Source organism: Ambystoma mexicanum, chromosome 2p (assembly GCF_040938575.1).
Source record: "Ambystoma mexicanum isolate Mex_15411 chromosome 2p, UKY_AmexF1_1, whole genome shotgun sequence".
NCBI lineage: Eukaryota > Metazoa > Chordata > Amphibia > Caudata > Ambystomatidae > Ambystoma > Ambystoma mexicanum.
The window spans coordinates 1,165,156,071-1,165,175,856 of NC_090923.1; the positions used below are offsets into that span (position 1 = coordinate 1,165,156,071).

A 19,786-nucleotide genomic window follows, 5' to 3' on the forward strand; every position below is an offset into this window, starting at 1 on the left:
TCTGAGGGGCGCACATGAGGAAGCACACAAAGAAGCTTCCTCGCAAGCCGCTGGGTCCCTAGGGACCAGGGGCCCTCCAAGGCGCTGGGCATCCGCTCCTGGTGCGTGTAGCCGTAAGGCTGTGATGGGTAGATGTATCCCTGAGGAGACCAGAAGCCTGCAACGTAGGATCCGCTGTCACTTCCAGAGGGAGGGGGACTGGGATCAGCTTGCAAAGCCCATTCGATGGGCAAAATCACTGGCAGGCCCCAAGCTGGATCCAAGATGGCTGCCGGGCTGGCAGGCTCCGCCACATGCCTCTCTGCCATTCTGAAGCATTGCACCACGGGGGGAGGATACAGCTTGGGTCTTTCACTCAAAGCAGAAGTGTCGACCTAAGATCACTCTGGTAGGCAATGTGTCCTGAGCCGGACAGCCAGTACGTAACGCCCTGACTCGCGGCATCGGCACAAGCGACAGTAGGCTGGACGCCCTTTGCAGCTATGCCAGTAGCCACGCTGGATCATGCAGAGGACAGACTCTTCGAGGTGGCACTCTGCGATCCCATACCGCCTGGGATAGAAGAGGGCGGACTTGATCGCATTTGAGTACAGCCTGGTAGGGCCCCTGAGCTTCTCAGAATGGGAGCCAGTAGCCAGGATGGCCTCAAGTCTGTACCTGGAGCGTCCGGAAGAGCCTGCGGGCCCCTCGCCTTGGGAGTCGGTAGCCTTAGAGGCCACATGCCTGCCAGAACCTGAATTCAAGGAACCCCGATCTGTGGGAGCCCCAAGGAAGGAGTCGCCGTTGTTAGGGAGAATTCTCTCTAAGGCTAATTTCCCAAACCTAGTGAGTCCCCAGGCAGCTTTGCTGGATTTTTGGGGTTTATTTTCTCTCCTGCTAAGAGTGAGATTCTTTTACTCCCATTCTTAGACATGATTTGAGGTGTTCCTTTATCTTTCCATGTGTTTTATGGGCTATGGGGTCTTTTACTCCATAGGGTCTTATGTGCAGTAACCCAGGGGTGTCGCAGCGACAACCCAACATAGACTCCATACCCTTGGACTGACTACTGTCTCCCAGGGCATGTAAAGTCACCATTGGCTTTACTAGTCCCAAATTATGAACAGAAACCAGTACAAATCATAATATTGTGGACATACTGGCCGGGGCAATTCGATTGCCCCAGGGTCTGTTGTTCGAGAGGGCACGTCTCCGTCTCCCCTGATCGAGTTTTGGCTGGTGGCAGTGGATACTACTTTTTATATTCGACCGCAAATATATCTCTATGGGATTTTCCCATTGTTCGAGGCTACCAACTTTAATTATTTAATTCTTATAGCCTCGAATATACCGCCGGTTTATTTAATTAATATTAATTCACCGGTTGGTATTTTTTGCCAGAACTCGATTCTAAAATGGCATTTGTGTTCTCTTCTGCGACTCCAACCCAAGTCAAGCCATTTGTTCCACTTTTTGGCGGGCTTCTCCACAGAAGCCTCCAAAAGTGGTGCCACTCTGTCTGGGTACTACAGGGGGTGTGGGAGGGGGTTTAGGCACCCTGGACTGAGTTACCTTGGTAACTCAAGTCGCACTCTTGTGTGATTGGCCCAAGTGGTGAGCCGGCCGGCTCACCACTTAGCGTGTTTGATTGACAGCTAGGCTGAGTGAATGGGGGTGTGCTGCATAAAAGCAGGGCTTTGGGGACTGGAACTTCAGAAGTCGCCACAGGACCTAAGAAACCGAGGAGGGAGAAGCTGAGCCGACCTGCAATGACGACACCACCGGTGGAGCCCTGCTGAACCGTCTCGCCACTTTTCCCGAACACAGAGGGGATCTCCAGTCAGGAGAGTCTTCTTCCTTTGAGTGGTGGGGATAACCAGTTTTGCCTTCTTTTCACCTTCCTGGAGCATCTCGTGGCCACCTTGCCCGTGCCAAGCACCCCGGCAACCGGAATACCACCACTGTTTACCACTACCGCGAAGATAAGGGTAGTACCTTTTAACAGAAGAACTCTGTGGCTGGTTTCTTCCATGGCAGTGCAACGACCTTCATCTTTCCTCCACGGCGAGACCTCTTCTTCCTCTGGACGAAACTCTGACTTGCACCTGCTGCCAGGAACTGCCCCCGCTGGAGCTTCCTTCACACTTAAGGTACTGTGTCCCGCCTGGCTTCCCTTGCGACAGATCGTTCAGGGTGACAGTAAAGCCTCGACTTTCTAACCTGGGCTAGCCTGGGACAACCTAGCTAACTTTTCCTGACTTTAATTGTCATCCTTTTTGTGCAAACTAGCTACACGACTCTTTGGGCATAACCCCACTGTGTGAACCTGGACCCTTTCTGCTTGTTCTCTCCAAGTGTGGGCCTTGCAATTGACTTCCTGGCTCTCCAGTAGAACTCTGCCTATCCTGCCTTACTGTGGTTCTTTAAAAGTATTGAAACTTGTGTGCTTCCTTAACTCTGCCTTTTTCCCTCCCTTTCTTTATAACTTATTAGAGTGTCATCTTAAGTTAAGCGCTCACCTCTGTCTGAAAATAAGTGGTTTTTCTCACTAAAACTTGTCTAATAAGTGAATAGGGTTATATATAGGATAGTGACTGTGTGCTGAATTAACTTACCTCGTTTTTGCTAGTGTAAATCCCAAGTGTGTCTTTAATTATATACTTTTACACCAAAGCTCTGGTCAGTGTTTTTTTGTGCTACTGTGTCTCTGTACCTATTGTGTATACTCTGCATACTGCATAACTCTTCTTGAGGGAAGTCTGACTGCTCAGCCACAGCTACCAAGTGAATCTGTGTGGTACAGACTGCTACCAAGTGGGTTTACTGCCAAACACCTGTAGTCTTAAATCTTTTGCAGTGGTCCCTAAGGGAACTGCATAGGTTTCTGCCTAAAAGCCGTACGATGGAGCCATGCTGAACAGAGGGCCTACTTTGTCTTGACGAGAGGTCCTGGAGACAGTCTTTAAGGTGCGGAGAAGGAGACGTGTGGAAGAACACACTCCACCACGACACTCTTCGATGCCCTGTGACAGAGAACGCTGCAAGCCGAACATGCGTCCCACAGGTGGATAGGCCCCAAACACTCAAGACAGAGTGCATGGGGGTCCGAGGCCGGGAATGATAGGTCGCATGAGGCACATCTCGTGAATCCTACTGGAGCAGACATGCACTGGAGGGAGGCGAGGCACTGAAGGGAAGTTAAAGAAGATTGAAAAATCAAAACGGAGCAAGCGGAAAGCTAAAAAAATCTCTGCGCTGGCTGCCAGGTCCGAAACCGTCCATGCTAAATAAGGGACTGAGGTGAGGTGCCGGAGGGAAAGGCATTCCCACTCCTGAGGCCGTGACCCCTGCACGCTACACTAAAGTTAAAGAGGAAGAACAATTTTTCGCTGCCAGGGGTTCCAGCACCAGCCCCATGTTGGGGGAGGCCCACAAGGCTGGAGGAAAGGTGACGGGACATACGAGTAGTAGGGGTACTCCCCACCATCGAAGGGCTTGTCGGAAAACACTTTGTGGAGTACGATCGTGACTAAGAGCCCTTGCTCTACAGAGGTCTCATCGGGAGCCTGCAAAACGGGATGAGGGGAATGCAGGAGGACATCATGCCCAATGTAGACTCGATGGCTCCCACTGCCGCGTTTTTCGTCGACAGGTGCTGAATGGTCTCCAAGATGGCCACCACCCTCTCTACCGAGGGAGTAGCCAGGCAAGCAACCATGCTCAAACAGGCACCCAGGAAAACAGTGTTCCCAGATGGTTCTATGCAGGACTTCTGATAGTTGATTAAGAATCCAAGCTCCGTCAGGAAGCATATGGTACCCGATGTGCGCTAGTTTGCCAACCTGTGAGAGCAGATGAGCTAGCCAACCAGATATGGGTAGGAATGGATGCTATTGAGGCGTAGATGCGCTGCCACCGGAGCCAAGTACTATGTAAACACCCTTGGCACTGATTTCAGACCAAAGAGAAGGCCCTTGAACTGATGTGCCTTCCCTGGACCACAAACTGTAGGAACTTGTGATTTTTTGGGTGAATGGGGACATGAAAGTAGGCGTCCACCAGGTACAATGTCACAAGGAAAACCGTTTCCTACAGCTGGCCACACACTTGCTGCAACGTGTCAATCCTGTACATGTTGAGATGTCTTTAGTACAGGATTGGGCTCCACCCTCCTGACTTTTTCCATACCAAAAAGTATCTTGAGTACACTACGGATACCAGAAGGGGCTGGAGGACTGGCTCCATCGCCCCTTTTCTGAACATGGCCTGAACTGCCTTTAGCAGTTAGGCCATGGGTAGTTCTTGACATGCTACAAGGGGGAATGCAAGTGCACCCGTGTTTGACCTCCAAGGTGTGTCCTCGAAGGACGTCCAGCACCAGTTTGTCTGTGATGATTGTCTTCCACTTTGACAAAGTTTGCTAGTAGCCTCCCAATGGGTGTGAAAATGAGGGCCGGGTCCACGGCCATTTCAGGCCTGCTTGCGAGTCTGAGACCTGGCCTCTGGGCGACCTCACTGTCCTCCTCTAGGCCTCCTGGCTGCAGTAGAGGGAGGGCAGGCTGACGCTGAAGGGTGGTGAAACCCTTGGAGGATCTGCCAAACTTCCCTCTAGTGGAACCAAAGGAGGATCTCCTCTGCTACAGTGTACCCAGCGAGCAAGTCATCTTAGTTTCTGTCTTGATGGCTAGCAGCATCTCGTCCACCACCTTGCCAAACAGACTGATCCTGCCAAAGGAAATGTCCACCACCTTGAACTGCATATCTGCCCTGAAATTAGTGGCATTTAGCCAAGCCTGCCGCCAGAGAGCCAATCCATTGCCCAACTGGCTAAAGCCAGAGTCTGCAACAGCCTAGCACACAAGGGCCGAAACACCTGCTGAAAAAACAGCAGCCAGCACAAGCCAAGAGAGCTGTGACTCCGGATGGGGAGTTGCCACTGCACACCAACAAGGGCACGGATACTACTCCAATGCATACAGAGGATTAGGACTATGTGCCGAGGAATGGGGAGCCACTGGGTGCTGATGAGCCCTACAGGGCGTTACCCCCGTTTGAGGTTGAACGAATCAGTCGAAGACCAGGTCTTGGACAACAAAGCGGATGGCAACAATGCCCTGAGTCTCATTTGCAGCCTTTTCCTTGGAAAATCTGTGCTTCGACTGGGTCAGGGACTTCAATGCGAAAGGTACCCCCCCCGTCCCACAAAGCTGATAGGCTACAGGGTCCGTGTCCTTCATGAACTGCATCTGGTGACCATTGCGGGATCCGAAGTGTGGAACTTAGCCTTCTTTTGGATCACCTGGGAAGGGGCATCCTCAAAAGGACCTTGACCTCTTCTTAGAGGGACCATGCTGGGCAAGGCATGACTGTGCCCAGAGGCTGAGTCAGGGGTCGTTCCCAATCCCCAACTTGGGCCACACACTAACCTGCAGTAACGGTTCTTCGTCTTTGTCGGAAATCAGCATAAAATATATTCCTCCTCGTTGTGATCTGGATGCAGGCAATAGAGGCATTTGAGGTGCCAATCCTTGACGCAGACATTCCATAGTTCACACTTTGTGCAGAGCTTGTAGACTGCTCTTCTCTGACTTTGTCGAGGTGCGAAGTAGGCTCAAGCCTGGGCCTTCTGAAAACTCAAAGAGAAGATCTGTGATTAAAGTGAATCTTCCCGGACAAGGGGTCCCCGCTGCTGGTAGAACTGCAGACGATTGACAAGAGCAAAAAAATAAATAAATAAAAACATCTGAAAAAATTTCAATAGCAAAAAACTCCATGCAATAAGCAAGATAAAAGGACTCCCAACACTGAAACTTGTGGTAAAAATGTTAAGATGTACTACTCGCCTCCATCAGTTCTTGCCTAGCCCCTTTCCCGGCCAAGTGCATGACCATTAAAGGAAATTCCTGGCAAGGGAGAAAGGCGAAGACAAGATGGCCAAGGAGCAAACAAGAAACCTTGTGGCACGGCCATGTTTGGCTAACAGTGGCTAGTGTCCAAACACGGCAAGATTACCAAAAAGTACCCCAAAAAAGTAAAATGTACATACAAGTAACTGCTCCCACCAATTTGTCGTTGGGCACACCTTAGGTAACCAATAAATACCTTTGAGAGTAGTCTAGGATCATACAAAAGAAACCCCACTGTAAAACGCATTGTGAAATGATAAAAAGTTACCAGAAACAGTTTCCCAGCAACGACAGCCTGAAGCACTATTTCAGTTTCCCCATAACATGTGAGCAAAAGTCCAGTGGCGTGAAGCAGAAGGCTTCACTACTGTAGAAAGTCAGGTCAAGATGAAAAGGGTTTGGGGGTCCATAGACTAGGAGGGATAGCTGTTAAAAGAGAAAACGTTCCCAAAACTGCTACTACTGCCATCAGCTTGGTGAAGACACTGGGTGCGGAGGTCAACCGTAAGGTGAGCACCTTGAACTGGTAGTGCTTGTCCCCTGTGAGGAATCAAAGTAATCTCCTGTGCCTCTGGTGGATGGGCAGGTGAAAATAAGCATCCTTTAGATATAACACCAACCAGTGCTGCAGCTGAAAAGCCTGGAGAATTTCTTGTAACTTCACAATTTTGAACTTAGTTCTTATTCAGGAACGTCAAGACCCTGATGTCCAAAATGGGACAAAGTACCGGGAATACCTCCAGATCGTCACTGCTCGGGAGGTACCTCTTTCACGGCACCCTTCATCAACAGGGCTCATAGTGCACACTGGAGCTCCTGTTCCGGATGCTGGGGAGCAGTCTGTCTGGTGGGTTCCTACCTACACCCCCCCCCCCCATTGAAGAGCTGTTATGCCCAGAGATCAAAGGTTATCTCCTGCCACTGGGGCAGATGCTCTCCAATTCTCTCCCCAACCGGTGGAACATGGTGGTAGAACTCAAAGTAGTTACTGCCCCAGCAGCTACAGTCTGCTGGGTGCTCAAAACCCCCGTCCCTTCTAAGATGCGAGCAACTCTGCCCCTGCCTGGTCTGGGGGAGATGTGCTTTCTTCCCGAATTGGGACGTACTGCCTGAATCCTCTTCCCCTAGAGGAAAAGCTAAAGACGGATTGGGCAGTTGCTGCACAGCTAGGTCAAGCGACATAGCTGCAATCTGTTCTGCCCCATTTGTTCTCCACCATTTGTTCTCCACAGGCCGGGCAAATATTGTGCGCATGATGCATTTACTGCCTTCAGAGCCATCCTATTTGATGAGAACACCTTAGCAAAGGCATATTTCTTGGACTCCACCGGTCGGTAGATTTGATGTGGAAGTCGATGGCCTTGTTTTCACTGTGGCAGCTTGTACTACCATCCCCCTCAGGAGTGGGGTGCATAGAAAAACTGGAGGTTCACCTCAAGCCCCCCCGCTTGCTGGCATATACCTTTTGGCAAGGTCAGAATGAACTGCAGGAGTGGAATACAGTCTTCGCCAGAGAGCTGCATTGGGGTCAACAGCTGCGTTGAAAGCAAGTGCCCATTCCGTCAGCGGGCACCTGTCTAATGTCAGTAAGCTTGTAAGCCGAGAATGGTTTTTCTGGAGCACACAAACCAAAAGCCTCCACCACCCTTTGAACTGTCCTCTAGTACTGGACGCTGGCATGCCAATAGGGATGTGCCTGCTCTGTATATAGGTCTGGGTAGGAATCTAGGTCGCTAGCACTTGCATAAGGCCTGCAAGAGGCTATTAAGTTTGCCTGATCTTCAAAGAAGCCATCCCCCCTTAAGGCCAACAGGCACTGGGTCCTATTCATCAAATATGGACTGCATCCTTTTGAAGGTCACCCTCACCTCGGGCACGTACGATTTGTCGACACCCAGCGCAGATATCAACGAAGGCTTCGGGTACCTACAGGGTCAATTGCGACAGCTTTGGCGTATGGGCTGAATGACGGCACTGAGCCCCAAGACATCACACCAACCATGTCACGCCTGACACGTTCCCTCTAATGCTGGAGCCACCGGGCATACTCAGAGCCGCTCAGGTCTACTGTTTCAACTGAGCACCCGTAGCAGTGGCAAACGATGTACCAATTGGAGCATTTGCTCTTTAAAGGCCTCCCGATCTACCTTCGATGCTCCTGGCGGAACTTGCCTCACTACTCCAAGGATAACTAATTGTGCCAGCGTCCGACTACTTTTCTTTTTGTGGGATGAAGACAACTAGTGAATCCCAGAGCGCAAACTCCTTTTCGCCTTCTTCCGGCATCTGACCTCTCTGGGAGGAGGCCCTTCCATCTCATGCTCCGAAGACCTGGCAGTCGAAGGGCCGGTGACTTCGATGAAGGCTGCCCCAAAGCGAGTTTCGTCACCTGCTCCCTAAGCGATTTAGGGTTCATCTTCCGACACGAGCCACAGTCCAGACACCCCACATGCAAACTGTCGTGGGTGGTGATGGACATATTTGAGTTACAGTTTGCACAGCGCTTGAGCCCGGACGCCCTGGGAGTAGACATGATGGCGAATTGACAATTGCATTAAAAAAACAAGAGAAATCGAATTCACTAAAGCTGTTCCTATCGAGCAGACTGCTGAGCGCACAGAAAAAAGGAACTGAGGTAAGGGGTGTTAGGCAGAATTGCATGCAGTATCCTCTGGGACCACCACATACAATTAGGACTACAGGTGTAAGTAAAAACCAACCTTTGCTATAAGTCTATACTACACAGTTTGTGGTAGCGAGCTGAGCAGCCAGGCTCATCTCAAGAGGGAATGTGAGCAGTAAAAGAGGTTACACAGAGGTCTTACAATCACAGTGGTTCAAGTAGACACTTACACTCAATGTTTCTTGGTAAAACACTTATTCATTTATTACACAGTCATTTAGAGAACACTCACTAGAAGGAGGCAACGGCCTATTATACACAAATACACTTCAATACCAAACCAATACGTTTGAATAAATTAGGCTCTGCTGACATTAGAGCAAAATAGCATTTCAGTCACTTTAGTTAATAGATCACCAATACTTTCTTAGGCAGTGCAAATAGTTTGTTCACTAGAGGGCTCGATTCAGTTCAATAGGCCTAGGCCAAAGTCAATGGACTAGTGTCTTGGATAGGAAAGAGCAGTTCTTGTAGTAAGTGGTAAAGTCTTTGCCAAAGTTTTCAGAAGTAGTATGTACGAAAAAGAATCATATGCTGGTCACAAGCTGATTAGGCCTGCAAGTTGGCAAAGTTTCACGAACTTTCACCGCGAGAGGTAAGTTCTCTCAATCGGGTTGTCATGGTACCTTAATATGAAGAAAAGATGCAGCTGAAGTTGGTTCCTGGCAGTTCCTGCAGATCTTGCTGTTTCTGAGCCTCAGTCGTGGGGGCAAGAGGGAGGACGTCGGGGGACTCCTGCACTGCATGGGGACTGGTCAAACAAGCTGGCAAAATTGAAGATCTTCGGTTCGAGTAGCTGTCGTCAAGCACACAACCTGGCATCCTCTCACCCCCCCCAGGCTAATATCCTAACCAGCTCCGAGAATGGTATCCAGGTGGCTTATGAGTTGATTGGTCCCACCAACTCAAAGGAAGAAGTCGTCCTTGAAGGGGCTTCTCTCTAGAGATGAACTTGGCAAGTCGGACATGCAGCAGGGCTTCACCAAGCAAACCAACGGTCCAGGAGTTGCAGCAGCCGTCCTCTTCCAGCTCATTATGGGTTCTTTCGTTCCAGTGGTCGACTCTGCTTTCCAGTCCAAGAGACTCGCCTTTTAAACAGTTTTCTCCATTTCATTCCAGCCTAGCTGCCACTCAGCCAGCAGGGTGGATGTCCTTGCCGGACAGTCAGCCAATCACGCCAGAGTGCATTTGGGTCTCCTAGGAGACTAAGCACAGGGAGTTTCAGGCACCTCCCTCACTTCCTGGCCACCCCAGACACTCAGAAACCAAGGGCGGACTTCTGTCCTGAAGCCCGCCAAAGGCACACGAATAAAGGGCCAAACCTGGTTTGGCGCACAGAGAAACACTAGAAGGACCTTTCCAAAAAGAAATGGCAAAAAAAGAAGACCGGGACACGTTTAAACAAAGGGGCTTAAGGCACCATCTTGACAAACATGGCTCTCGTGATTTTTAGCTACCGGTGTTCGTGGTCGGGGAAAAAATCATGGTAGTTTGTTGTAAAACCACTGCTACCAGCCATTTCGATAGGAAAGGGTTGTATTTGACTGCTACATGAGTTTCTAGACACAGGGGATACTAGGTAACTCCTCCAACACCCTATAGGAAGATGGTGTGTGCTGGGTCTAGGAATTTCAAAAGACTAGTAATGTCAATTTAACTTTACATTCTCTGGGAAACAAGTTTATCACAGAGAAGGTATTTAAACCTTTGGGAAGTCTAAAAGATATCCCTGTGTCACTGCACTGAGGGTGCTGTGTAACACGTATGAAAAGATGATGCCTATGGAGTTATCTAGAACTCCATAATCAAATAACACAAGAGTAAAACACACATCAAAATACATGAACGAGAGGGAAAAAAGGCTCACACTCTTTCCAGGTAAAAAAATCAAGACCTCAAAAATCCAGCAAAGTTGCTGGGGGTCTCTAGGGTAAAGGGAATTGGCGCATTTATGAGAATTCTCCCTAACACGGGGCGTAGTGGCGTAGTATATGTGCGACGACCAACATGTCCGGAGTGGACAAGCACCACGTGAAGTCAAGATGGGTCAACGGCCGAGCCGAGGAGCACTACGTGTTTATACTTCTGCCGTTCAAAGATTTTGTTGCTGGCTCCTAGCTGGAAACACCTCCATAACGTCTTCCTGTAAGTCCCAATCTTTGCATCTTAACCTCTCAAACCATGCACTAAGGTTCAGCATACTGATTTCGGGATGGCAAACGCAGCCTCCTCTTCGGAGAACAGATCTGCTCTCTGGGAAAGAAGGATCGAATGGCAGATGGACAAGTCAAGAGGTTCCAGGTACCACAGCGTCCTGGCTCAATCAGGAGGCATCAGGTTCATGAACTTGCAGAACATCCTCAACCTCCTGATGACATGAGGAATGACGGGGACTGGAGAGAATTTTTTTTTATTTTTTCATTTGTAAATCTCTTGAACCCAAAAGCATCAAGGCGCTGCAACAAGACTAGTTACACAGTGTGGCATCTTAGAATAAGAACATTACAGACATCTTAAAGTATATGTAAATTATTCTTATTATGGTATGCTGGGAGCATGCCTTGTCAAGTCCAGAGTTTTAGGTGACCAGCAGAATTTTGAGGAATTTTCGGAAGGCCCAATATGATTCCTCCACTCCTAGGGAATGTGGGAGGGCGGGAGGAAGGATAGTTCAGGGGCAACGCGTTAGTCTTGGAAGCAAGACAACACGGTGCAAAACAGGTTTGAATCCCGATGCCGCGCTTAGAAACCACTCACTGGTATTAAGCGCGTTATAAATGAATGAAATAAAAATGAGCTGCCATTGTTGGCTAGTTAGAGCCTCCTCCAGTAACTCAGTTAAATTTCAGTAGCGCAAGATGTTGTGGGTATACAGACCTAGCCAGTCTGATGGTTTTGGCTCCTGATTGTGTGTGCCAGGTACACAGAAGCTGTATTGGAGCAGCATTTATGAGTGATGGAGAGCGTTTTGCATATAATCCTTAAGCAAATAAGGAGCCAGTGGACCTCCAATCTAGCAGCAGAGATATGCTCTATTTTGAAGATGTTGAGTGCAGAACCTAGGGCATTTTTTTGGATTACCTGCATTTTGTTGATGATTGTTTGGAGGTGCCTGCAGAGAGGGCATTGCATTAGTCCAGCCGTGCCCCTATGAGCGCTCGAGCAATAGAGAGGCAGCTGGTGGGTGTCAGGAAATGTCGGGCAGCATTAATTAATTAATTTGGTTGTGTAGGTAGATGACGAAGCAATAGAATTCACGTGCTACGTGAACGAGGAAGTGGCATCCAAATGGACACCATGTGTTTTCACTGAGGGAGAGACAGGGATCAGAATTCGGTCAATAACGAAGGATGTGAATTGTGAGTTAAGCTTCTTCAACATTGCTGGCGATTCTACCAGCAGGATTTCACTATTGTCTAGTTTGTAGCCATACAAGCCTGGATTGTCGAGTAGATTTTGTTTATAAGGGAGTCAATGTCATAGATGCCAGACAGGGGGAGGAGGCTCTGGGCGTCATCGGCATAGTTTGTGTAGGAGATGGAGTCCAGAAGGTCAAAGAGGGGTTTGGTGAAAATGTTATATAGGGTGGGGGAAACACAGGATCCTTGAGGGACACCACAGGGGATGGGAGCATGGGGGGACCGACAATTTCTGAAAAGACTCAAATATTCCTTTGAGAATAGCGGTTGCCCATGTGGTGGCTTCCAATGGGAGAAGCCGTGAGGTGTCGACATAGTAGATTATGGTCCACCAAATCAAGCACAGCCGATAGATCGAGGAGGTAGAGAAGTGCAGGCTGTCCCTCGTCACAGATTGTCAAGTTGGTTTTACAGGTTTAGTAGTGCTGATTATGTGCCATGTCCTGGCCTGAAGCCGTATTGTCGCGATCCTAGGACATAGTTGGTTTTCAGGAAGTGTTGTATTTGATTGAAGGCTGCCCTATCCAAAATCTTTAGTAAGAATGGCACTGTAGTAATTGGGCGGTATTTGTTGGGTGCTGCTGGATCTAGTGTCAGTGTTTTTAGTAGAGAGTACACCCAAGATTCTTTGAGGCTGGCAAGGACCAGACTTGAGATAAAGAGGCGTTGATGAACCTAGTGATAAATGGTACTAGGGCTTCTGAGCAGTCTGATGATCTTGCATGTTGAGGGCTTTAGACTTTTGAGGGAGAGAGTGGTATCCGCTTCTGTGATTTCTTTAAAGTGAAACGTTCGGGTATGAGGATTAGGGAGGGTGGCAGGGGTTGAGGAGGAACAGTAGTTTTGATATTCACTTGTTTGAAAGTTATTTTCTGGTGCAGGGCATACATTTTAAACCGCATGGCGTCCTATATGTTTGAGCACCACAGCTTATCTTTGATGACGGTGGCGGCGAGGAGAGTTGGAAATGGCATTCAGATTTAGCTGCGATCATGGCCCGCTTGTATTCGCTAGCAATTTTGTTAAATAAGGCTTTAGGTAATTCAGCAGTTACCTTTTTCCAAGTGGCTTTTGCCAACTGTTTTTTGTACCTAAGGTCAGGGGTGAACCAGGAGTTATGTCCTGCGGTTTTGGCCTTAGGGGGGGCCAGTGGGGAGGCGACTGTTGACAGCTCGTCAAGGTGTTTGTGTAGATGTCTGCCAAGACCCTTGGGTCGTGTCCGAGAGGTGTTCGGGTTGCAGTGGTGTTAGGTGGGGAGACATTACGTCTTTGGTCATCTGGGCACTACGGACCAGGTTGGTGGCAGGGCTTGGCTGTTTAGTAGGGAAGGGAGGGGGGGGGGCGGGAATAAAGGTTAGAATGTGGTGATCAGATCAAGGGCATGGGGAGTTGGAGGAGATGGTGATCTGGCTATTGATGTCCGCAACACAGTCCAGTAGGACAGAGATCATAGGTGTGTTTTCGGTTGGTAGCATGTGCTGTTGGGCAAGGCTATGTGTGGTTTGTTTTTTTGTTGCGACTTATCGAGCTCCGAGCTAACTCCCACTCCTGAGAGACTGCTCTGCCAGCTCTGAGCATCCACCGTTGCGCTCACTTCTCTGGTTAGGTGAACAGCTGACAAACTCCTTGGAATTGCGCAAACCAAGAGCTGCATTGCCTCTCTGCACAGTGGTAGTGACCCTACACTTCCCTTGTTGAGGTAATGTATAGCGCCACTGTGTTGTGTCATTATCAGGCCATTCTTCACCGTAGATGAGGCAAAACAGACCCCGAGGACTAGTCTAATGGCCTTCTGCTCTAAAAGGTTTATGTGTAGTTTGGACTCCGATGCAGAATGACCACTGATTGTTCAAGTGGTATGCCCAACCCATGAGGGAGAAGTCCGACTACAGTCATCTACGGCCATGGTTGCCAAAAAGGTTCCGCATTCATCACATTCTCGATGCAGGACCACCATAGAAGATCCTGCACAACCTTGCTTGTGACCTGCAGGTGGTCAGTTATTCAGCCAGAGAACTGCAACCATTGGGAAATGAGGGTCCACTGCAAAGACCTCAGACGGGCCTTTGGCACCAGAAAAATGCAGGATGTCATGAAGCAGCACAATCTCAGAAAATCGAAGGCCGGCAGATGCTGGGCATTTTGAAACTTTTCAACCATCTGCAAAATATGAGCGCTCTTCTTATGGTGGCGAAGCCTTCCGTGAGGAAGAGTTCATGAATGCTCCAATGAATTGAAGCTTTTGAGAATTTGTCACCTAAGACTTCTGGGATTCTCCCTCAATTTCAAGTGTGTGCAGAGAGTGACATGTACTGCTGAGATGTTCCAGAGCTTGTTCGGGGAAGCAACTATTATCAGTCATCGTCTAGATAGGAAAAGATGGGAATCCCTTCCCTCAGATTCACTGGCACTACCGCCATCAACTTGGTGAAAAGTTGAGCCCGAAAGGCAGGACCCTAAAAAGAAAATGAGAACTGCCAATGGCAAACCTCATGTACTTCCTGTGCTTGGAATGTATGGGCACAAGAAAGAGCATCCGGAAGATCAAGTTACACCATACAATTCTGAAGCTGAAGGGCCTGGAGGATCTGCGAAACAGTGACCATCTTCAATCTGTCCTTCCGGAGTAACTTGTTCAAACGTCCAGGTCCAAGATGGGCTGCAGTCCTCAGTCTTTCTTGTGAACCAGAAAGTAGGTGGATTACCAACCTTGTTATTATTCAACTACAGGTCCATCTACAGCCTTTTTCTCCAAAATGGAAATCATTTCCTGTAGGAGGAGCAGGTCTTGTTCCCCAAGAGATAGTTTGATTGGAGGCCAATCTGGAGGCCTCAAGAAAGGAAGGCAGTAACCCTGGGTCACTGTCTGCAGCTCATAAGCATCCAACGTAATGTTGAACCTTTCTTTGTAGTGCTGGGTCAGTCTGCCTCCCTATGAGTTGTGTGACAAGGAATTAAAGTGATTTTGGTGTTGTGGCGTCAGCGGATGGCCGAGAGGCTGAAGTTGTCTGGTAAATTCTCCTGCACACCCTTTGCTCCGCATGGAAATATTCTCCGACCTCTCTGGGCAATGTGTGCTCTAGAGCTCCTGACCGAAGTATAAAAACAAAAGAACAAACCCCTCCAAATTTGAAAAGTTAACAGTCTGTTGGGGCTGACGAAGAGTCTTGCCAAGCGACTTAGCAGCTGCCTTGGAAGCTTTTCAAAGTTTATCAGGTTTTGTGCCAAAAAGGTGAGAGCCTTCAAAAGGCATGTCTAGTAATCCAGACTGCACATCCAGAGCAAAGCCAGGTTTATGTAGTCACACAAATGTTCGAGCTACTGTGCCGCCATAGACCGCCCAACACCGTCAGATGCGTCCAACCCAGAATGTAAATCTTGGCACGCCGATTCTATGCCATCCTGAATAATGTTGAGAATACGTCCTCCTTTCCCCTTCAGGGACATGTGCCGCTGCTTGTGTCACAACATCCCATAAAGTGAGAATGTCTACATTTAAGGCTTTCAGAGCCATGCTACCGGCAGAAAATACTATTTTCCCTTAGACATCAAACTTCTGGTCTGTCAGGTGGAATTGTAGGATGAGCGGCTGCTTTTGAAGTACAGATAGCATCCTGCACTAACAACCTATCAGGCATAGGGAGCCTGGAGAGAAATTCTGGGTCAATTGAAGAGGGTCTTTATTTTCTGGTCAGATCCTTGCAAACAGCTGGAGTGGGGGTGCCCCCATTGACCAAGATGTCAGTTAGATCATCCTGCACTATGTCTCTGGCGCAGGAAGAACACATCCCAAGCACTCTGTAACTTTACTCATTACAGATCTATAAGCCCCACTAGAGTGAGCAGAAGGATTGGGTGTGGCAAACTGCACTTCAGGGGAAGTGTCAAGTCCACTAGCCTGCTTTAAGCATGTTGTCAAATCGTCCAGTCTTGCTTTATCAGAAATAAGCTCCTTTGGCACATTTGGGATGCCATAAGCATAGCCAACAGGAGAGTCAGTGTAATCCTCTTTCTCACATATAAACCCCATGGACTTGAAAAAGTCCTTCGACAAAGGCTAGATAGTCGTCAGTGGTACATGTTGACTGCTTCGACATCTAAGGTATCGGAGCCGAAACCTTCAAGGACAAGGCAGCCAAACGATTCCAATTTTCTCAAGACAAAGACAGTGTCGACGGCTCTCGAGTAACATCCTTCGGCACATGACCCGTGCCCATGGGCGTGTGATGGGTAGCCTTAAGGCGCGACAGGATCGGAAACTGGCATTTGAGGGGCAGGTAGAAGCAGACTACGAAAACACCATCATTTGGAGTCGAAACTCCTTCCCCTCTGCTTCAGAAGCAGGATTTGCGAGGAAACTTTACATTCATGTCGGGCGAGGATTCAGAAGATGAAGAGCGAGGACGTCTCTGATTTTCGTCGAGACAGAGTGGCTAGAGTCGCTCCGAGATCTTTAGCACCTTGAGTGTTTCGACCACTTTTTGGGTCTTTGCAGAGAAACGGCTGCAAGATTGTTTTCCGACGACCTCTTTTGGAAGGTTGTGACGTGAGGAATTTAAAAGCCAACTGGCCTAAGACGAGTTTTGCCTTCCTCTCTTTTAAGGTATTGCTGGTCATGGATTGAAACAACCCGCAATGGTCTACCCTGTGCTTCTTACCAAGACACCAGAGGCAAATTCTGTGCAGATCTTTCGAATCCGCACATATCTTTCGATTTACAGTCCAAAGACCTCTTAAACCAGTCTTCGGAGTTGACATTCTCGAAGATGGGTAAAGGGCAGTAGAAAATGTGTGGAAGCGATCAAACTGTTCGAACCACGCCGTGCATGTGGAAAAACAGAACAGCAGCAACAGGCCCAGTGCTTGCAATTTTTACCAGTGTTGATGTCACGGCAGAGGGTGGGACTAGAAGCCGGCGAGTGACCGGGTTGGTGACGCACGGCACCCTCTGTTGTCAAAAAATGTCCAAAACTTCAAACAGGACATCGGGTATATCCAATACGAGAAATCCCTGGGAGGACAATCCCTAACAAAATCCGAATATTCAAGATTTAACATTGCTGGAATGTTAAAGGAGCTAGCCGGCCACTAAGAATATTGGTTATAAAATGTTTAATGTTGTATGGTAGATTGGGGAGAAAAGCAAAATGAGTGGAGGGTGGGGAATGAGAGGGAAATATTTTTTTAATTCTAAACGTTCATAGCCAGTGGCACAAAGAGGAAGCCAAAAGCATGTCTTTCTATTTAGGTTGACTTTTTTGTCGTTTTTATGACTTAATTGGTTAAACAGCCTACCAAAATAGAAGCCGAAAACAATGACTGATTTAACAGTACACCTGGAGTCATTTCAAAAGAAGACGAAACTCTGGGACAAAGGTATTCATTAAAGTGGAGGTTTTCAGATAATGGTCAGATGGATAATGCCAATGACAGCCACATTTCTGAATCAGAACACTGGAGCCTGAAAAATGGATATAATGGAAAACCTTTGTGCGAAACATTGTACATATAACACTGAAATAATAACACATTACCTCAGGTGACTCAGCCCTCTGATCCATCGAGATATCTTGTCCCAATGACATGGCAATAGCACGCAGCATCTGATCTTCCTCCGACATGCTCAAGTCCTGCAGAGCAACAATGGAAAGTACTGTTAGAGGCACTGATGTACAGAAAAGAACATTACCAGAATAAGAAATCAAATGCATTTTTTTTTAGACAAAAGTGCCTTCAGCAAACAATTCATACATTGCAATATAATCACTATACAAAAAATAATCATACAGCAGCAGTAGTAACAGGTAATTCTTTGTATCAGCAGTGCAATAAGATCATATAACATGAGCAGATCAAACGCAATTCATGCATAAAAACAAATTAACCTCAACATCATTAAAGTAACAGAATAACAGCACCTAAAATAAAATCTACGATAAAAAGTAGCTTCAATTCTTGGTCTTGAGCAGATGGTTCCTAAGAGTCTGCGATCGATGTACTAATCTTGTCACATAATATATGTCATTAACAACTGTAGTGGACTGGCATAAGAGTAAAGCTTTGGTGGCATGGGTGACATTAGCTTTCCTAAACTGGGGCAACAAATAAAGTCTTCTTAAATCCGTGTAGATCTTGCAAAATAACAAGAAATGCAAACAGATTCCAAACCTGCATTACATAAGGGACAACAGAAAATCTTGGCCTATCCAGCCACTTGTGAATTTGGTGGTTTTAAGGGTACCAATTATAAATTCCATAAACAGGGTGCAAGCATAGGCTGGTGTTATCAGGTCCAAATAACTCAGCTCCCGGTTCAGTTTTTAGACTGCGGTAATCCAGGCCGAACATTAAGCCTAGGCAGCTATTTAGGAGTTTTTCAGTTAACCTACCTTGCAGCATACTTCACCCTCTTCTCTCGTGCGTTTGTTAATGTTCTCAGGATTCTTCCAGCTATCACACAGGCCTAGAAACTACAACAGCTAAACATGTTTCACCCACAGCAGTGAGCGCCCAATTGGATAACCAAGCAAATCAACAAGGGACTTGTGGTACCTTCCTAAATCAGGGGACGACCAGAGTATTACCCAATAAAAGAAAAGGATTCCATGATAGCTGTAGATCAATGGGCTCAAGGCCACGCTCCAACAGGGGAGCATTCGGGAAGCTTCGCAGAAGGCGCAATAACATTTTTAGAAACTTTTTCTCTATGGTCCCCAGTTACCAACAATTTGTGAATCCCCACAGTTCACTTCCATAAACGGAAGCCAGGACAGATTGGATCTTACAAATACTAACAGCTGGGGATACCAACCTTTCTGGATGATTTACAAAAAATGACCCGACTCCTCCAATGTTTCTTTCAAGGATAACCAAAGATGTTTCCAGATGGCCAAGCCATACCCTGGTGCCAGTAAATCTTACCCGCAGGTAATTATATGACACGTGTTCCAGCTTGACCCTCTCAACTTCCAACCGGCACACACCAAGTTTGGATTTTGGTGGTCTAACTACCATTGCTTTGGTTTTACTCTTGTTCAATGTCAAGCCCAGTCTGCTGCAGCTAGTGGCTAAGCACTCAAGGCTACACCTGATAGGCCCGATTGGCTCACGATAGGAGAGGTTGATAGTAACAGCATTGTCCGCAAAGAAAAGTGCTGGGATAGTATCGATGCAGAGTATTGAGGTGGGTCAAGCCTACACCCAGCGCACTCAGTTAATGCCAAAATGTCCTTGTTAAGAAAAAGGGAGAACAGGAGCGGAGCAAGGACAGAGCCTTGTCGCATGCCTCTGTCCACCTTAAATTCATTGGTGCACTCCCCTGCACCATCTCACCTCACCACTGCAGCATGGTTACCAAAGAGAAGGGGAGTTGCATTTACCAATTCTGCCAGTACTCCTCACTCCACCAATACCTGCCACAATTGATCTTTGGGGACAGAGTCGAAAGCGGTCTGGATATCTACAAAAACAGCATAAACCTACATGCGTTTTAGCACCGTATTGTTGGAGGACAAAGGACAGTCGAAAGCATTGTTCGATAGTGCCCATCCCTGACAGAAATCCCGCCTATAGATGAGATCAAACCATTTGAGTTCATCCAGTCCGGGAGCTGGTTTAAAATTACCCTTGGAAACATTTTACCAGTGGCATCAAGTAATGAGATGGGCCTATAGTTACTTGGGCTTTCTCTGCCACCCTTATTGTAGATCAGAACTATTTGAGCCGATCGCCAAGAGATCGGGACATAATTACGTTTTTACAGCTGATATAAATGATTTCAATAGGACTAGGGCCGAAAT

General features: G+C 47.8%; 1 protein-coding gene across 5 annotated transcripts in view; it reads right to left on the minus strand.

The window, feature by feature from the left end:
- HUWE1 (HECT, UBA and WWE domain containing E3 ubiquitin protein ligase 1) overlaps nucleotides 1-19,786 on the minus strand; it is a 2,445,223-nt gene that overhangs the window by 1,409,370 nt on the left and 1,016,067 nt on the right. For all 5 annotated transcript variants that reach the window (XM_069645305.1, XM_069645304.1, XM_069645303.1 and 2 more), the window contains exon 34: nucleotides 17,522-17,617. In XM_069645305.1, coding sequence (XP_069501406.1) covers nucleotides 17,522-17,617 — 96 coding nt within the window. The remainder of the gene's footprint in view (nucleotides 1-17,521; nucleotides 17,618-19,786) is intronic.